Here is a 17,307-nt window from a genome sequence, read left to right on the forward strand (position 1 = left end):
GCTCAGCTGCTGTCGTGTACCCACAATCTCGGATTCTTTTATTATTATTATTATTATTATTATTATTATTGTTTACAAATTCGCAATTGGCGTCTGGTAATAGGCCTGTTTTTCTATTTGCCTGTTTATTATTAAGATTATCTTTATTGTTTTTAATAAGTGCCCGATGGGTTCGCATGCGGTCATGACAAGTGCATTGCATGGATTTGACCAAGGATTTACCTTTCGACGCGTGCGTCCACGCTCGCACGCTCGCGCGTTAAGTAGTCGGGGGAGGACTACGGGTTGCAGAGCCAGAAGGCTGCGCGCGCAGCCTCGCTGTCACAGGACTACATCCTTCTTCAGGGGGTGGAAGAGCGAGTTTCCTTGCAGCAGCATCGGGACTATTTAGCCGTAGTGTCCATCAGCCCCGCTTTTGTCAGCAATCATATGCGTTGTACCCTATATCCACTGCTTGGTGCACAGTGGTCTGGCCTGGACGTCAACGTGTATTTTCTGTGCACAGTCAGAAACTGTCGCGGTGTCGCAGACTTGAGGGAAAACGAGCAATTGGTGGTGCTGCGCGGATGCATGAAACGGAGACGGAGAGAAGCCTGGAATAATGCGTGATTAAGGATATCCCCGATTGCTTGCCGTTATTTTGAGGCTGGACCTGAAAACCAACTGAAGGGTAGGCTGTGAGTTTCTGATGTAGGTGTCCAATAAGACAGAAATATGGTGTAATTGTATCAACACAGTCGGATGACATAATAGCAATAAAATAGAATGCATTAGGCTACATCCAAACGTCTATAGTCTTATCCCGTTATTGCGCATGGAAGGCTATCTGTAGGCTACATTTGTAGCGCGTGTACAACACATATTCGACTGTGGTATTTAGTTCAACACCAAGTTAATACGTAACAATCTATCGATTATTAATTATGTGGTGGAAATGCTTTTACAGGTTCATTTTGCCACGCAGGTGCGTTATCCGCCGGGTTTAAAAGGCTGCATGCCTTAAAGAGGCAGAACATGTTTTACCATCATCTGGCACTATTTCTCTGTGACAGTCATTTAATTGTCAGAAATGGAGAAGGCCCACGTTATAAGCCATGGAAATAACCGATTGTTGTGCAGTTGTAGACTACTTCGCCCCAGGGCTATCAGAATTAGGACGAGGCAACGAATTACCTGAGAGGACCGAACAATGAGCTGAGAGCTGGGCTGTCGTGTACATGTTTTATGTACAGTAAACAAAACAAATGTGATTCTTTGGCAACAGGCGTGTTTTGTTATGTGTAGTCTATGGTCATAACCTTTTCCGAACAGATTTTATATGAGGAGTAGGCCTAGATGTTCTTTTGGAGGATTGGCAGATAGTCTAATGCTAATAAGACAGATGTGTGGTGAACATGTCCAACACGAGACTTTGTACCCGGAGGCGCATCGTTAATGATACTATCAGCACTCCTACAGTCGGCCAAGAAACTGAGTAGACTATTGGATAGGCAATTTTTTATCCTGATAACCACGACCAGTTCCATCATATTCACATTTATTGTTGTAATGTTCTCAACAACATTTGTCTTAATTTTGATCCTGAAATTCATTGTGATGGTAGTCTGTGAGATGTTTTCTTGAAAATATACGTCAAGTACACTGACAATATCTGCTAATTTGTAGCCTATTTCAGACTTGAAATTTGACTAGTAATGTAAGCAGACAATGTTCTTTGTGTGTGTCTTTTATTGCTGATTGGTTGCAGCCATCGCCTGAAGGAGGAGGCCTATCGCTAATTATACACATCTTGCTTTTCTGTAGCGAATACATTACCGTTTGGTGCGTGTTGTAGCTCCCCCTAAAAGAGGGATTCAGCTAAACACGAAAGTATTCTAATGTAGGCTACTTCTTTTTCACAATATTGCCCAATGCCCTATGTTTCAGTTATTTAGGTCCATATTCACGCATGCTGTTAAATACAACAGTATTAGTGACTGTCATTTTTTACAAGATTGAGCTGATTATGGATACAGGTTCCAAACTCAAGAGTAATGATGATAGATTCAGTTTGTTGTTAAGTTCTCTCATGTTATATAAATACAAAGTAGATGTCTATCAATCATCAGGAGTCATTAATTCGTTTTCCCTTGTTTTAAAGACTCACTGAACCTCACATCAAAAACACATTATCAGTATCAAAGGACAGAGAGGTGCTGTCTTATCAGACTCAGACAAAATGTTACTCACATGTTTGCTATGCCTGGCAGTCAGTGTTGGACAAGGCCTGAGCTTGGCCCGTCAAAGCAAGATAAATAAAGGAATGCTTTATATTAAATCAATGCAGCATTGTGATTGCCCAGCGCGTCACTAAATCCAGACATTCCTCCAGATTAAATTTGTGGTCCTTGGTGAGAGGCAGAGAGCATCACAAAATGCTTCTTAAACAGTTTTGTTAGTGAAGACAGCAGGCTACTGTGCTGCTCCATCACTAGAGCAGTCAAGGTCAGGGGGTTAAGTGGTGTCAGGGTTACCGTCTTACTCAACAGTATTTATGTGCACACTAAATGTTCAGCTGTAGCTGATCAGTGGTCCTGCACTTCATTGACTCGCATATGTGCCTTTAAAAGCATTAGCTTGTGTTTGCAGTTTATTGGTCAACGCAGTTGGGAAGTGCACCAGGTCAGAAAGGTGGTCAGTTTTTGCTGACACACACACACACACACACACACACACACTGACCTTGGCTGATTTAGTGATGGAGCAGCGCAGTAGCTTGCTGTCTTCACTAACAAAACTGTTTAAGAAGCATTTTGTGACGCTCTGTCACAAAATGCTTCTTAATGCTTCTCTGCAAACACTCTTCAAATGTCGTACCGTCTGGTGAGTTTTGTCCTGTCAGGTTAGAGTGGTCTATTTCTTGTATTATACAACTGGTCCACAAGGTGTTTCTTAGTACAATGACACTTTACCCTTTTCATGGCATTTCTTATTTACTGTAACTATTGCAATCTCAGAAATGGGAAAACTGTCAAACTGACCATCAGGCAGGCCTTCGAAAAACAGACTATTGGTGGATTTAATTCCTGGTCACTCATCTAATCTCAGATTATACTCAGGAGCTTTGCCCTTCTCTGGTTTTTGTTTGGCCAGGAGAAGAGGCTATTAGCTTTATCATCCTGCAAGGTGGGGTGTTTTTCGTTTGATTTGGGTATAGGTAAGGTGGGGCAAATAAACTTAAGCTGTCTGATGTGAAAAAATTCAGACCCTGAGGTGGTGATAAAAGGTAAGGAAGGGTCTTACACTTTAATGTGTCAGCTGAATCATGATGGTATGGTGTGTAAGTGCAGAATTTTGTGGAGAATTGTGTCATGGACAGTAACAATAAGAGCATCTTCTAGAGGGTATACGGTATATTGCATGAGGGATGTAGGAAGAATGTGATACTTAAAGATGCAGACTGAAATGCATGCAATTAAGCCAGACAAAGCGACACTGAAGAGAGTGAAACAAACACAGAAACATTGTGTGTGTGTGTGTGAGTGTGTGTGTGTGAGAGAGATGATGAGAAAGAGAGAGAGAGAGAGAGAGAGAGAGAGAGGATAACTGCGGAGTATTCCAATGACATATGAGATAAGGCTTTAATGTGTACCTATGATAAGAGGGAACAAGAGTAGATGTCTATCAGATGGCTTGTTGGTTTAGGTTTGTAACATCCTGCCCTCAGCCACCAACATTTGGTTCACTTTGTTTAGATACATACTCAGTCTTTCCCCCATTTGTTGTGTCCCTGTTATTCTGCATTCATTACCTAAATGGCTATCCATCTTTTCCAGAACTGTTGTGTTTATTGCATTACGGCTTGTTTGAAGAGCTGATGAATTTGTCCATGGTAGTTAGCTTACAGCAGACAAGCACCAAAGCACCAGCTGCCAAGCCACCAAGATCCTCTTTATCGATTCTGTGAGATGAGAGGGGAAGTAAATACAAAGAACACAAGGAACTGATGGCAGCAGAATGTTTAGAATGTTCTATCAGTCGTTCTCTCCTCTGCATCAGGGTACGGCGTGAGCAGTTTGTTGTTTTTCTTCCCTGCGAGTTAACGCTATTTAGAGCGCAACCCCCTCAAAAGGGAGAGTGAAATGTGGAAACTATTACAGAAAAAGGGGGCAGGAATCCAATGTGGTCCTTTCAGCACGCAGCATTGGTTGTGTGAGTGTCTCGATTTGTTGTTGCTCAGCCCAGTCCAACCCCCCCCCCCCACCCAGCTTCTCGTTGTGGAGTCACAGTGGCTGCATTGGCGTTACAGGCCTTCGCCCTCCACCACCACCACCACCCTTACCACCAGTTTCTTCCAGGAAACCCATGTTGCATTTGAAACACTATACATGACACTCACTAAGTCCCTGTCATAATAGTGGTGTTGAGTTGCAGTGAGGATGGAATGGCTATTAGCCACATTGCTGTAATGATCATGACTGCGCAATAACAGATGCTCCAGTTTCTGAGCTGGTGGTTGTATTACCTCATATTTAATTAAAGACCTGTTGTACCACATGGTATTTATAGCTTCCAGGTTGTCCCTGGAAATGGAAAAATGACAATCAGATGACCTCAGAATGATCTTTGGAATGATCTTCCTGGGGTCAAGTGGTGACATTGCAGTGTTAACAGGGTCAGAGGTCAACCAGCGTGTTAATATTCTGGTCAGGTAACGGTCGTTGAGGAGAGGTCATTTTAATGGTAATGCGTTTTTCATAGACAGCCTCCGACAGTTAACAAGCAACTTCGGCACCTTCACTACCATTTCCTCCCGTTCCTTTGGTCTTCACTCTAATTATTAACATAGCCTGCTTGCATGCATGTATGCCCGCGTGCGTGCGCCTGTGCCAGTGTCTGTATGTGTGTGTATATTTTCATTGCTCATTGTGTTAAAGTGTAGGGTAAAGAATACGGCTGAATGCACGTTGTGCAGATAATATCCATGTGTGTTTGCACGTGTGTGTGTGTATGTGTCTGTGCACAAGATGAACTACCAGTCTTGGGCCTCCGGTGCCGTAATTGCTGAAATGTTCCAGGCCCTGCTCTCTCGGCTCATGTGAGGCGGCCGGGGACTGATGTAAGTCCAGAGATCTGGCGCAGAGCACAGGAGCCCTAGGCAGCCCAAATGAGGCTCTCTCTCTCTGTGATAAGATCAGCACATGTTCTGCAGGTCTGGCCTCTGAGGTGGTCCTGATAGGGTTTGGACGAGGGGGGTTGGGGGGTTAGAGGGGTGGGGGCTCCTGGCCTGTTCAGCAGGTGGGCTCACTGACTGTTGGAGTGAGCTCATAGCTGGGTGCCAGGAAGCCTCTGCTGCCGTTTTTACTGGGCAGGGGATGGGTTGCTCTGGGTGGTGCGCCTGACGCTCACAGAGGACCTAGCGCCTGGTGTGTAAAAGTGAGTTCTGCCTTGCAAGTCACTTTAGAGCATCTGCTGCATGAATCAATGTAAACGCTAATGAGGCAAGAAGAGCCAGGCAGCTGGCGCTCCCGATTGGCCTTCTGCTCGCCGCTGCTCCACTATCTTCTCCCTCCTTTATTCTCTTCTCCCGTGTTTCCCAGGAATTAGTGGCCTGTTTTCAGCTAATTTCATCATCCCTGCGTTATCTCTGGCAGAACACCGTTTGATGACTAAATGTTTTAAATACGGATCAGACAAGTCAAGATGGTGGTGGCTCCTTGTCATTGTGATCAGCGGGATGACTCAAAGTCTTGCTTACTAATCCGTCTTTGTCACTGTATTTCTCCTTCTTCCTCTAGTGGTTTTTCAAGTGTCTGTAACAGGGATACAACAGAACTGCACTCACATGATCCGAGCAGGGGTGTTGGGTGTTGGGTGTTGGGGTGGGTGGGAGGGAGCTAGAGAGGGTTGGAGAGAGAGGGAGAGCGAGAGATCAGTGAAGCATGAAGCTCTCGGTGCAGCAGTGCTGTCTGACCAGCCAAAGCCCAGTCAGCTGAAAGAAAGCGTTCCACATGGCCAAAGTCAGTACCCACTGACCTGGGTTCAACACCCGTGAGTGCGTCCACCTCAAAGGGAGTTTACCCAGGAGTGCTCCGTCTTGCAGTGCGGTGGCATTCTGTTTCACTGTCGGTGCCAACAGAGGCTAACACTGACAACCAGCTGCTTAAACATGGACTCTGTGTCTATTGTGTGTGTGTGTTTGTGTGTGTGTGTGTGTGTGTGTGTGTGTGTGTGTGTTTGTGTAGTCTTTGCATGTGTGCACATAGGGGTTATTATGTCCATGTTCACTTTGATGATCTCATACACTATCATTCATACGGAGTGGACACCTCCCATTTATAGACACTATAAATACAGCCACGGTGTCTGCCAGAGCTGAGAGAAGGCCAAGGTTTAAGCACAAAGAGTTGATGCTATAAATACACACATGCTTGCATTAGATCATGGTATGTGTGTGTGTGTGTGTGTGTGTGTGTGTTTGTTTGTGAATCTATGCGTCTGCTAGGACACACAACCAAGTAGCCCTTTTTTCTTTCAAGGAGAGCACTGTCCATAGCCCATCCCATAGCTTTGCTGAGTGGAAACAAGAGGATTGTGGGCTGTCTCCCTGAAGAATTACAGATCTAATCTATCACAGTCCTGTTACTGCGTCATGGCTGTGCCACAGTACAATAGAAAACAAACCCTGAGGGAAAGGGAGCTTCACCACAGCACTGCCTGCTAGAGCTGAGTTCCACATGGCAGCCATTTTGTCGAGATGTGGCGTGTAAAGGCCTCTGGTGGCTTGGCCCATCGGGAGTCCCTCTCTCTCTCTCATGATAAATTTCTGGCACCTCATCGAACTCCACTCTCCAGGCCTCTCTTTTTAGGTTTGTTTTTTATTGGTCAGCGTTTTTCATTCAGCACACTGGAGTTTGTTTATTTACTGTCCGTGTCTTTTGTTTTGCTTAAGGCTAGTATGAAAAGTGGCCTTTGTTGCTAGCTCTTCACTTGCTATGGCCTGTGTGGCAGATCAAAAGATGATGATGAGGCTGCTTTGGACGATGGAGCACTCTGCCACCAACAGAGCTACCTCCCCCAAACAAGCTGGAATCAATGAGGGGAAGGACGCCGAATGTCCACGCCACCAGAAAAATCCAATGATGGATTTATTAGAGCAGCGTTGGCATGACAACTGTGTCTGGTCTGTGCAGAAAAAAAAATCACTTTACAGTTACTAGCGTGCTACCAGGGTTTGGGTTATCCTTTTTCTTGTCACATTTTATGTGATACTTCTGGGCATTTGAATGTGTTTTTGATTATTTAATGTATATACTCCAGTGTTTAATCCCAAACTGATTGGAAAATGGTGGTGGTTCTGGTGGTATAATAATGTGCCCTCCAAACAGTGCTGAAATGAAAAGTGTGGTGGTTTCATTGTTTGTGTTTTTAACAGCAGGCTGTGTATGACTTGGCTGTTCTAAATATAAAAGGCTACGATAATAGCACTCAGAGTCTTATAGTGACACAGACGGCAATAGTTAACAAGTGTAGGCAGGACAGTTAATTGTAGATTTGGTCTCAGTATTTTTTTTTTCAGAGGCTTTGTGCGTAAATGGAAGCGAGTCGGCGCTATTCATTGGTTGGATTTTACAAGATTCTCAGCTGGAATGCAATATCTTAAGGGATAAATCATCTCGAATGCCGACGACCCACCTTGTTGCCTTTCCAACTTGGGATTATAATTTATAGACTTTTTCCCTCTCTTGCTCACTTTGGATTTATGTCTAGAGTTTTGGCCGGCTGACTCACAGACATTAGACCAACAGAGTGAGATTCATGGGACTAATAGCATTCGGGACACATGCATTTGTTTTCCAAACACTTTGATACAAACAACCTCAGGTTTTTTGCCAGGTTATTGATCTGATGAATTGCAGTCCTTGGCAAGGAGAGTACAATGTCACATGTTGTCGATAAATTGAAGACAGGTCTGTGAAATGTCTCTTTCTCTCTCCATACACACTCTGCACCTTCATACATTCACTGGCCTTAAAACACAATATGGCGGTTGGTGAATTCTCCCAGAAAAGACCCCTTTATAAATTCCCCGTCATAAATTTAGTTGGTCTCACCCCGCTGACAATTTTGTTGTAAATGTGTTTTTTTTTTTTTATCTGAAGGAACAGATTCTGTTGTGGTTCTCATTAAACATATGCATCCACTTAGCCTGTGACCTAATTTAGGATTTTTTTTCCTTTAGACTGCCAACACGGGCTGAGGCACTGTGTACAAATGTATTTCACAAGCACTGCCCCGCAAATGGCAGGTTTCAGGGCAGTATAACATATTTCTTCTTGAGTTCCAACTGGCCTCAAAGCCTTCGGTATAAATGTATCCCGTATATTTAGATTTTTTTTTCAGAATATAGCTCACCATAGGCTGTCTGTGTGTTCAAATGAAAAGCTTCCCCCCAGCAAGTAACTGCACATGGCTTATTACCCCGAGCTTAACCTCTTTAACTGGGGGCTTAAGCCTTAGGAGGGGAGTAGGATGGGGGGGGAGAGAGAGGGAAGTTGGAAGAGAGAAGGTATAGGACAGTAAAATGCTCTCTGCGTTTGTAATCAGGGGGAACCAGGCATGCCATGGACAGAAAAAATATAACTATTATTGCCCCCGCCACCCTCAATCCGAGTCCCACTGCTCTGGGTTCAGGGGTCCGGAGACATGCCAGAGGGTTTAACGCAGGGACGAGAGAGGAGGCCTGATCCTGAGTCAGTCTGGCAGCCTTTATATGTGCTCGTCTGCCCATATGCCTCTTTGTTTATGAAAGGAACTGAAAGCACACAGATAAGCCCAGTGGTCCTTCAAGATAAGGCCCTCCAGCTAAATGTCATGGGGATGTGACTGATTTTTTCCCACCAGTCTCAAATTTATATCACCACTCTGGAATTACCAAGAGAATATTTTGTCAGTAAGCAAGGACTATTTAGATAAAAGGGTCATGTTTTTAGTTGCTACTAAACCATGGTAAATGCACTCAGAAACTATGTAATTATATAATGGCTTTATGTAGCTGCTATTTCCCCAGTTGTTCTTTTAAAGTTGCTTTCTACATAGAAAATACAAAATCAATGTATTTTTATTCATGGCTTTTATGTTCAACACACATAAAGTCATCTCTGTATAAATGCTAAGTAGCTAGCAAAGAGTGTTCTTTTTGTTAATATGAACTTATTATGCTCAAGAAGAAAAAAAACTCTCTTGCTTTGGAAAAAAACGAGACTGTTTACAATAGCGTGGCGTCCGTGTGTTTGGCTCTGCACCTCTTTCAGCCTCCCCCGTCATACTCTCCCTCTCCTTCTCTGTTTCTCTCTTTCCCTTCTCTGTCTCACTCTCCATATATCTCTCTCCCTCTGTCTGTCTGTCTGCCAAAGGGAGGCTTTAGTTTAGTCAGCGCCAGCATTTTATGTAATAAATTCCACACACACACACACACACTCCACACACACACACACACTGGCATATAAACAAATAACCAAGACTCCCTAAGAGTTAATTTGATTTAATCCCCTTCCCCTCCCCCTCGTAGAATTAAAGCCATACTTCCTTTTTTCATGGTAGATACGCTGAAGCTCTCTGTCTGGGCTTGGCCTCTCCTGTATCACTATGTTTCGGGGTTGATTGTGGACTCATGCAGTTACATCATACTAATCTCTAATTCTTGTAGCAACCAGATGGTTCACGCATCCAAGGGAGGCCCTGGAAAATGTCTTGATTCTCTATTTATATGAATGCTGTTTAGGGCCATAATCAACATCTTGGGCTAATGCAGTGCACTGCATGCAATTTTCCCTCTCAAACATCTATTTTGTGTTTTCCTCCTCTTCCAGGATTGACAAAGACCACCTTCAGAAAAGTGAAGGAATATCATGCATTTGTCACCCACCAGCAGCTGAAGAAGATCTCAATAACCAGAGGCCATGGAGGACCCCTACAAGGACAGCATTCCTGTGGACATGGGGAGCACGCAAGGCGAAATGTGCTCCACTGGAGGAACCGTAGGAGAGGGCATTGGTAAATTAGAAGATGACGGGAATCCTGTCATTCCTAACGAGGCATGGAATGTTGGCTCACCAACCTTGACCAAGAGGTCCCTCTCGCCAATGTTGGGTGTGCCTGGCACGACGCCTGTTGTAACTCAGACAGCTGACTCGCCAGGAGGGGTTGCTCTCAAAATGGCCACCACGGTTCTTCAGCCCATCTGCCTGGGGGACAGTCCAATGATGTTGCCTATTCTGGCAGGCACAGCTGGCCCACAGGTGGCGCAACCGGGCACAGCGCCGTACTTGGTCACCGCCCAAGGTCCCGTCTCCCTGCCTCTGGTGCTGGAGCAGCAGGTCTTCCAGCACCTAACGCCGCAGCTCCTGCAGCAAGCAGGCTGTCCTACCCTCTCCTTACCAAACAACATCTTGTGCCAGAATGCCTCGTTGGCACTCGCACCACCCCCATCGTTGGATCAGAAAGGAGCAGCTCCCATGTTGGACCAGAGCTTGCTCACCCTTCTGCAGAACCCCAACTTTGCTGCTATCCTGCAGGACCTCTTCCCTTCCCAGGCGAACCCTTCGCCCACCTGTCATTCTGCTGGTTCCCCCCAGCCGGACCTTTTCTCGACTGGATTCTTCCCACCACCACCCCTTTCCCACCCCTACAGCTCCCCACTGGCTACCCTGATGCCTCCACCCACCCTGCTGGTCCCCTATCCCATCGTCGTCCCTCTACCAGTGCCTCTTCCTATCCCAATTCCCATCCCTATCCCTGTCCCGCAGCAGGCAGAGGACTCCAAAGTGGCTCCAGACCCCCCAAAGCCAGTGTGTACTTTGAGCCAGGGTACGCAGACATCGACAAAAGATTTTGGCCTTAGCATGCCATCACCTAGTGTTGAGACTGGCCCATCCATGCACGTGTCTCCTTTGCCATCTTGTCTTTCTGTGCCAGAGGGAGAGGTTCTGGACCTGTCGATCCGGGCACCTCCCATAAAGACAAAACAGGAAGTGCCATGCCAACAAGACAGTGTCCTTGACCTGTCCGTTGGTGGCGTTAGAAAGACCTGTATCCAGTCCTGCAGTTCCAACGGAAGCATGGAGGGTGAGAGAGATCGTACCCGTCACTCGGGCGAGGACATAGGCACGGGAGCTATATCTTTAGGGGTGTTGCGGCCAGTGGAGTGCTCTCCCAAGCTGGACTCGAAGCTCCTCAGTGGCCTAGCGTCCTTAGAGTTTAGCCGGCAGCACAAGTGGGTTGTGGATAGCGCTGGTAGTAGCTCGATGGCCGGTACAGTCCATGACGGAGCGCTTGGTGCAGGGGGGAACATAGAGATTGTCAGCACTTCACAGACAGCCAAGGTCATTGTGTCTGTCAAGGATGCCATGCCGGCCATCTTCTGTGGCAAACTGAAGGGTCTCTCTGGCGTCTCCACCAAAAACTTCTCCATCAAGCGGGATGCCAGCCAGGGTGGCTACGCGGCCTTGCCCAGGATGCCGGGGGACCAGCGGGGCAGCGATTCCAACGACCCACTCAAAAAAATGTCGAAGAACAGATCCATCAAATTGAAAAAGGTCAGCTCCCAGGAGATCCACATTCTCCCAATAAAGAAACAGCGACTGGCAGCCTTTCTCCCCAGGAAGTGAGGGCACGGCACTGGCAGGTGCTGAGAGAGGGAGAGCAGCGTAGCATTTTTGGATTTCGCAGACATTCATGACAGCCTTAGAGGGTCCAAACACGAACCAGGCTCTGGGACACTCTCCAGTCTGTCCAAACAATTCAGGCCAGTCCAAGCAGTCTTTGGTACACAAGACAGGCACTTGACCCCGTTCTTTTAAACGTAATCAGTTGCATGATTGGAGGGGCTGCGTCGACAACACAGAGAATGCATCAAAGGCAAAAAGACACCCGGAAAGGAAAGTTGTGACAGCAGCCAAATGACACACTGCTGCACAATTCACTCGAGGTCTCTTCCTGATGCATGTGCCTAACAAGCATTTTTCATTTCGGTCACATGTATCCATGAATCATTCATGAGGCTTATCCCAGAGTTTAATCAGACATTAATATTCATGCGGCTCCGTGCTGAAACTCAGCCAGCTGCCTCGAGCCATCAGTGGTGAATTCCTCCAACACCCCCAAACACATAATATCTGATATCGCGGGAATCAAGGGAAATCCATATCACATATCTGTTTAACACACAGTCAGCGTGTTATGATCTAAATATCCATATAATTTTACCTTATGTGGTTTTATTTTTTATTGTGCCTAGGAAATGAGTGTGTGTGTGGGGTGGGGTGGGGGGTTGGCCTTTAAACTTCACCCATGGTGGGAAATCGCTGTATTAATCAGTGGCTCAGTCAACCGGAGCATCTTCTTTGATGCAGAGCGGGCTTAGCATGGCAGGCTAATAATGACTTGGCAGAGGCACGGGCCTCACTTTCATTAACTTTAATGAACATCGGAAATGGCTGTCAGTGGCAACAAAGCACAGTTTTCATCATTTCATCCTAAAGAAGGGAGAGAAAAGAAAATGTCTTTTCTTTCCTGCCCCCAAGAATCGAAACAAAATTATCTTCAAGGGCAGATGGCGAAAAAACACAAATGATGATTTGATGATGTGGGTGAGCACACTCCTCTGGTTTTTGTCTAGTTTCCGACCCTGTTCTTTTTTGCAAAGTTACTTTTCAGCGTGAATGAAAATAGATATTTGATTGCTAATTAGGAGCAGTTTCAACATCATACATATAGACCTTTTCAACCACAAAAAAATACCACAGAAATTTCAAGCTTTGACACAAACGTGTCACTTGCAACTAACAGATATTTAGCTTGACAGAATACAAACTTCTCTGAATAAGGGGGACATATGTTTTCATCTATAAAATTTAATAGACCATATGTGAAAACAGAAATACTGATTTCCCTGACAGCATTTGCAAAATGTATCAGTTAAGTGAATCCTGTTCCTGTTCACATCTGTTAGTTGCAAGTGATAAAACAAAACAAAATTTTGCGTGATACCCAATTTTGCAATATCCAGCAAAGGTCTGCCACTTGCACAGTTTAACAATACATTGTAATGTTTGTGGTTTTCCCCAACTCCATTGTGATATGCCCTTTTCATTTCTCACTTGTAACATTGTTTGTGTGTGTGTGTGTGTGTGTGTGTGTGTGTGTGTGTGTGTGTGTGTGTGTGTGTGTGTGTGTGTGTGTCACACTATGTGAATCAAAGAAGATAGACACTCAATGGTCGGAGACAAAATGTCGGGCATGGTGTCTCCTCCCATCTCTGAAGTGGTATTTCATGCCTCCGTCTGTTTCCTCATGGTCTTACTGTGTAATCATGGCATCTTATGATCTCACGGGCTGATGAGAGACTGAGTGTGTTTATGTGAGCGTGTTAACCCAAGGCGGAAAGACGTTTCCATGGCAGCCCATGCTGTAATGAAAACTGACATGTAAATGTTGGCTTTTGGAATACAGGGGGGAGGGAGGTGGGGGGTTCAGAAAACTGGGAAGAACTTCAGATGTTTTCCTCCAAAGAGTGGTAATTCAATATCTGACATGAATGGGCGCCTTTATTTGATAGATGTTACATAAACTTGTGTTGGTAAATTTCAAAATGGTCATGTTTGGAATTGAATTACAACACACCAGTTTATTCCCTCTACCAGCTTATATCTCACCTTAAACAGTATACTCTTAAGCTGGTAAACTATGGGGCAATGTGAAATAAAATAAATTGATGTAAGCTTTGGGCTCATGGTTTCAACTCTACGCCAAAGAAGTATTGGTTTGGCCTGGGGTGCACTGTCCATCATGTACATAATAATGGCTATGACTGAAATGACCTACTGTGAAGTATGGAAGACAAAAAGGCCAGTTGGTGGTCATGAATTATGGACGTACTATAAAGTACTATGCTGAAGTGTCTATGAAAAAACACCTTTTGCACTGTGGACTTGATACTGGTGAATGGAGGGTTTCGTACAGGATGTTATTTATTTCTTTGCTTTGCAGAAAACGTAGACCTGTTGATGATGCCATGTCTGTACTACCGTGTTGAGTGAATGAATAAATCAGTTTCAGATTTCTGTGAAATATCCTGTGAATCTGTGGCATAAATCTGTCAATCAAAAAACAAACCACTCAGATCCACTGTGGGAACAGAAACATGTATGCTTTTGGGTATGCTGGTGTAATGTGCTTGCTAGTTTGAATGAGCAACTTTTTACAGGGCAGTAAAAAGGAAACAAATGCCTCAAAGTTCCGTCAAAACTGCTAATCTTCTCCTCTAGAAAACAACATAGACTAAATTAGCAGCAGATTCCTCACCCCTTTTCTGGCACAGAAATGTAATTAAAAAAAGAAACGGCAAGATACAAAAAATATTTCCTTTCATCTTCACTGCATTTAAATGGGACTCGCGTGTTTTAAAACTTGAATCTGTGCTGACAGTCTTGCACATTAGCAGTCAGGTGGCAAGTGTTAAGACTTAGATAGCTTGCCATGCCAAGTACGTTTTCCCTTTATTTTTGACAACCAACAAACAACCACTGCGTCAGAGCCATATTTTGCTTTTGCTTTTTGTTTTGAGTAAGGAAGGAGCATTGAGACTGTTTGTATACTACGTGAATTTATTTATGTTTCAGGAAGAGTTGTCCTTGATACTTGTTGTAATGTACAAGACATATTTTGTAGGTATTGGTATTTAAGTATTGAATGAGGATTTTCTACAGGTAACCAGAAAATGATGACTTTTTGTAAAAATTAAGTGAAGAAAAAATGAATGAAAAAAATAAATGGTTTGGCAACGTTTCATCTTTTAATTTGTTCAAAATCTTGTGTTAATGTGTTTGTTAGGGTGTGTCACCCTTTAATTATTACATAATTAAATAATTGTACCAAAAAGGTGTGTGCTCGGTGTCCTGTTCTTCAGTCATTTCAAAGGTGAAATTAGCAAGTTACTTGTAACATTTACTGTCCTCATATCACTATTGGAATAATCGATCAAAGTGTGCTAGAGTCTGAAGCAAAAATGTGGTGGGGAATTTTTTTTTTCAGAAAGGGTAAAGCAGACAGGCATACAGTCATTTTTGTTTAATGTATGGCACAAAGAAAAAAAAATCACAAAAAGTTCAACAGATGGACAGCGACTATTAAAACAGAGAGGTGACACATTAAACACCCCAGAAATGCTTAATTACAAAATTCGGATCAAAACAAACACTTCAACCTGAGAGATCTCAAAGTAAAGCAAGGCATTTTTTGATGTAGTAATTTGCAGGGTCATGTTCTCAGCTACAAGTGTATTAAAAGGCAGTATGAAATACATTGTCTAGAATACCCCCCTCCCCCCCCAACCACCACCCTTAACTTCACATTTTCTACCCTTTCATATATGTTATGCTTAAAATATTTCTTTTCTACAAAAATGTACATTCCTGTTGCTGATATTTATGGTGAAACCCATAAAACACTATAGAAGTTTGTTTGTCGATATAGATAACATCAATGTATGTATGGGACGTCTCTATTAGATCAGGAGGTCTGGTTGCTTTCTGACTGGTTTTACCACTAGAGCGAAACGCTATCTGGAAAAGCCCTTGTAGTCATACAGAAGCTCTATATGCCCATCACAGCTCTCTTCCGAAATAAATAAAGAAAAACAAAACAAGGCCATCTGCAGATTTATAGTGACTGACTAACTCAGGAATAAACAAGCTGCAAATAAACGGACCTGTAGTCAAGTGCTCGGCACAACAGGGGTTAGTAATCTGGAGATGCAATTCATCCTCGCACACCACTGCAAAATTTAGGTCTGGGTCTTCTTCAAGAGGCGACATTCTGGAGCTCAGGATCCGCAGTCAATACCAAGGACACAAGTCACCAGTACATAAGGAGACCTTCACAATGTTGTGACATTGTTTGGCTACATTCAGTTTCGTACGACACTGAAAATCATGTAAATGAAATCATGAAAATCATCATCAGTGCGACAATGACAAGTAGGTTTCACTGGATGCTTCTTCACGTAGACCATAATATTGAAACATACTAAACAAAAAGAAATAAAACTAAAAGGGAATCCAAGGGACAGAATAAAGCATAACTCAGACACTTCAATTGTAAAAGAATGAGAAACGTCACTGTTTTCCACTTAAATATTGTGTATACAATAATATTGTGTATACAATAATAGCTTAGACAGTCAGCTTGGATTCAAGCTACGCATATAAAAACTGTGGTCTGCATTTAACTGTTAAGTCCAGTATTGCTGGCTTACCCTGTTGTGACTTTGTACTGTATGATCATCAATCACTATGAAGTGAGGACATTCCACATATCTGTACAGTAGCTTACACTGAGGAAGTTTCCATTTCTGTTGAGGTCTTCGGACTCCTTACTTCATGAGAAGCAATCACATGCAAGTCACCACAACGGACATTTTTTAACAAGCTTTTTTCTCTTTTTCACAAATGGAAAAACAGAACCCCAGAGAGAGAGAGAGAAAAAAAAAGAATACATATACACTGTATGTATAATGGGATTGGAGGAGTCACAGAAGTCCCAAAAGAAACAGGTAAGTTTCATCTGGATTGAGACAAATTTGTGTCACAAATGAAACACCCTCTGTGACCAGTCATTTTCCAGAAATATAAGCTATGTAATAGTTATAATGGGGATAATAATGATGGCAGAAAATGAGAAACAACCAGGATGCAGTACATGTCCAAAATGCCATGTGCAATAAACCAAGTTGTTACTTCCAGTAGTGAGGGGAATGTAAGTGATCTGATTTCCTTTAAACAAAAACATAACACACAAAACCATTTTAGTCTGTTGAATGTGTCTCTTGACCCCTCTATTTGTCTGTGCTGAGTTCTGAGAAGTAAAAGTCTTTTCCTTTCTGGTTGGTCTTGTTTAAATAGTCTATTATTTGGTGTAGAAAAAGGCTTTTCAAGAGGCATTATACAAGCAGTGCAGAACAGTTCTCTCCCAAATCCAGCTGTTATAAAACTATCCAGCGTTTACAAACTTCTTGCTTATCCAACTGAAACGTTTATAATTTGTAATGATACAAAGTTTCTAAATAATTTAGCTTGACAATTCATCACCCCGCCGGTCTTCCACGACGACTCCGAAAGCAGAGGGGCAACGTTGACTTAAGAAACCGTTCCGGCCCGTCTTCATCGCCCATCCCCATTACCGAATGCTCAGTGGAGGGCTGCATCCATCTTTCTGGAGGGGGAGGGGGGACGACGACCATGACAACGCACCCCGCTGCTGAATGTTTGC

The 17,307-nt window shown here is 43.8% G+C and overlaps 1 protein-coding gene across 3 annotated transcripts; it reads left to right on the top strand.

Moving 5' to 3' along the window:
- Positions 1–341: 341 nt before the first annotated feature.
- Positions 342–14,913, top strand: zmp:0000001174 (retinoic acid-induced protein 2). Of its 3 annotated transcripts, none has more exons than XM_048251935.1 (2): positions 342–690; positions 9,852–14,913. In XM_048251935.1, exon 2 carries the CDS (start codon positions 9,942–9,944, stop codon positions 11,646–11,648), a length of 1,707 nt encoding a protein of 568 aa, XP_048107892.1. In that variant the 5' UTR covers positions 342–690; positions 9,852–9,941; the 3' UTR covers positions 11,649–14,913. The 3 variants fall into 3 exon arrangements, with proteins under 3 accessions (XP_048107892.1, XP_048107891.1, XP_048107894.1); XM_048251934.1 differs by having other exon boundaries at positions 342–670; XM_048251937.1 differs by lacking the exon at positions 342–690 and adding an exon at positions 7,806–7,949.
- Positions 14,914–17,307: the final 2,394 nt, after the last annotated feature.

This window comes from Alosa alosa, chromosome 9 (genome assembly GCF_017589495.1).
Source record: "Alosa alosa isolate M-15738 ecotype Scorff River chromosome 9, AALO_Geno_1.1, whole genome shotgun sequence".
NCBI classification, from domain to species: domain Eukaryota; kingdom Metazoa; phylum Chordata; class Actinopteri; order Clupeiformes; family Clupeidae; genus Alosa; species Alosa alosa.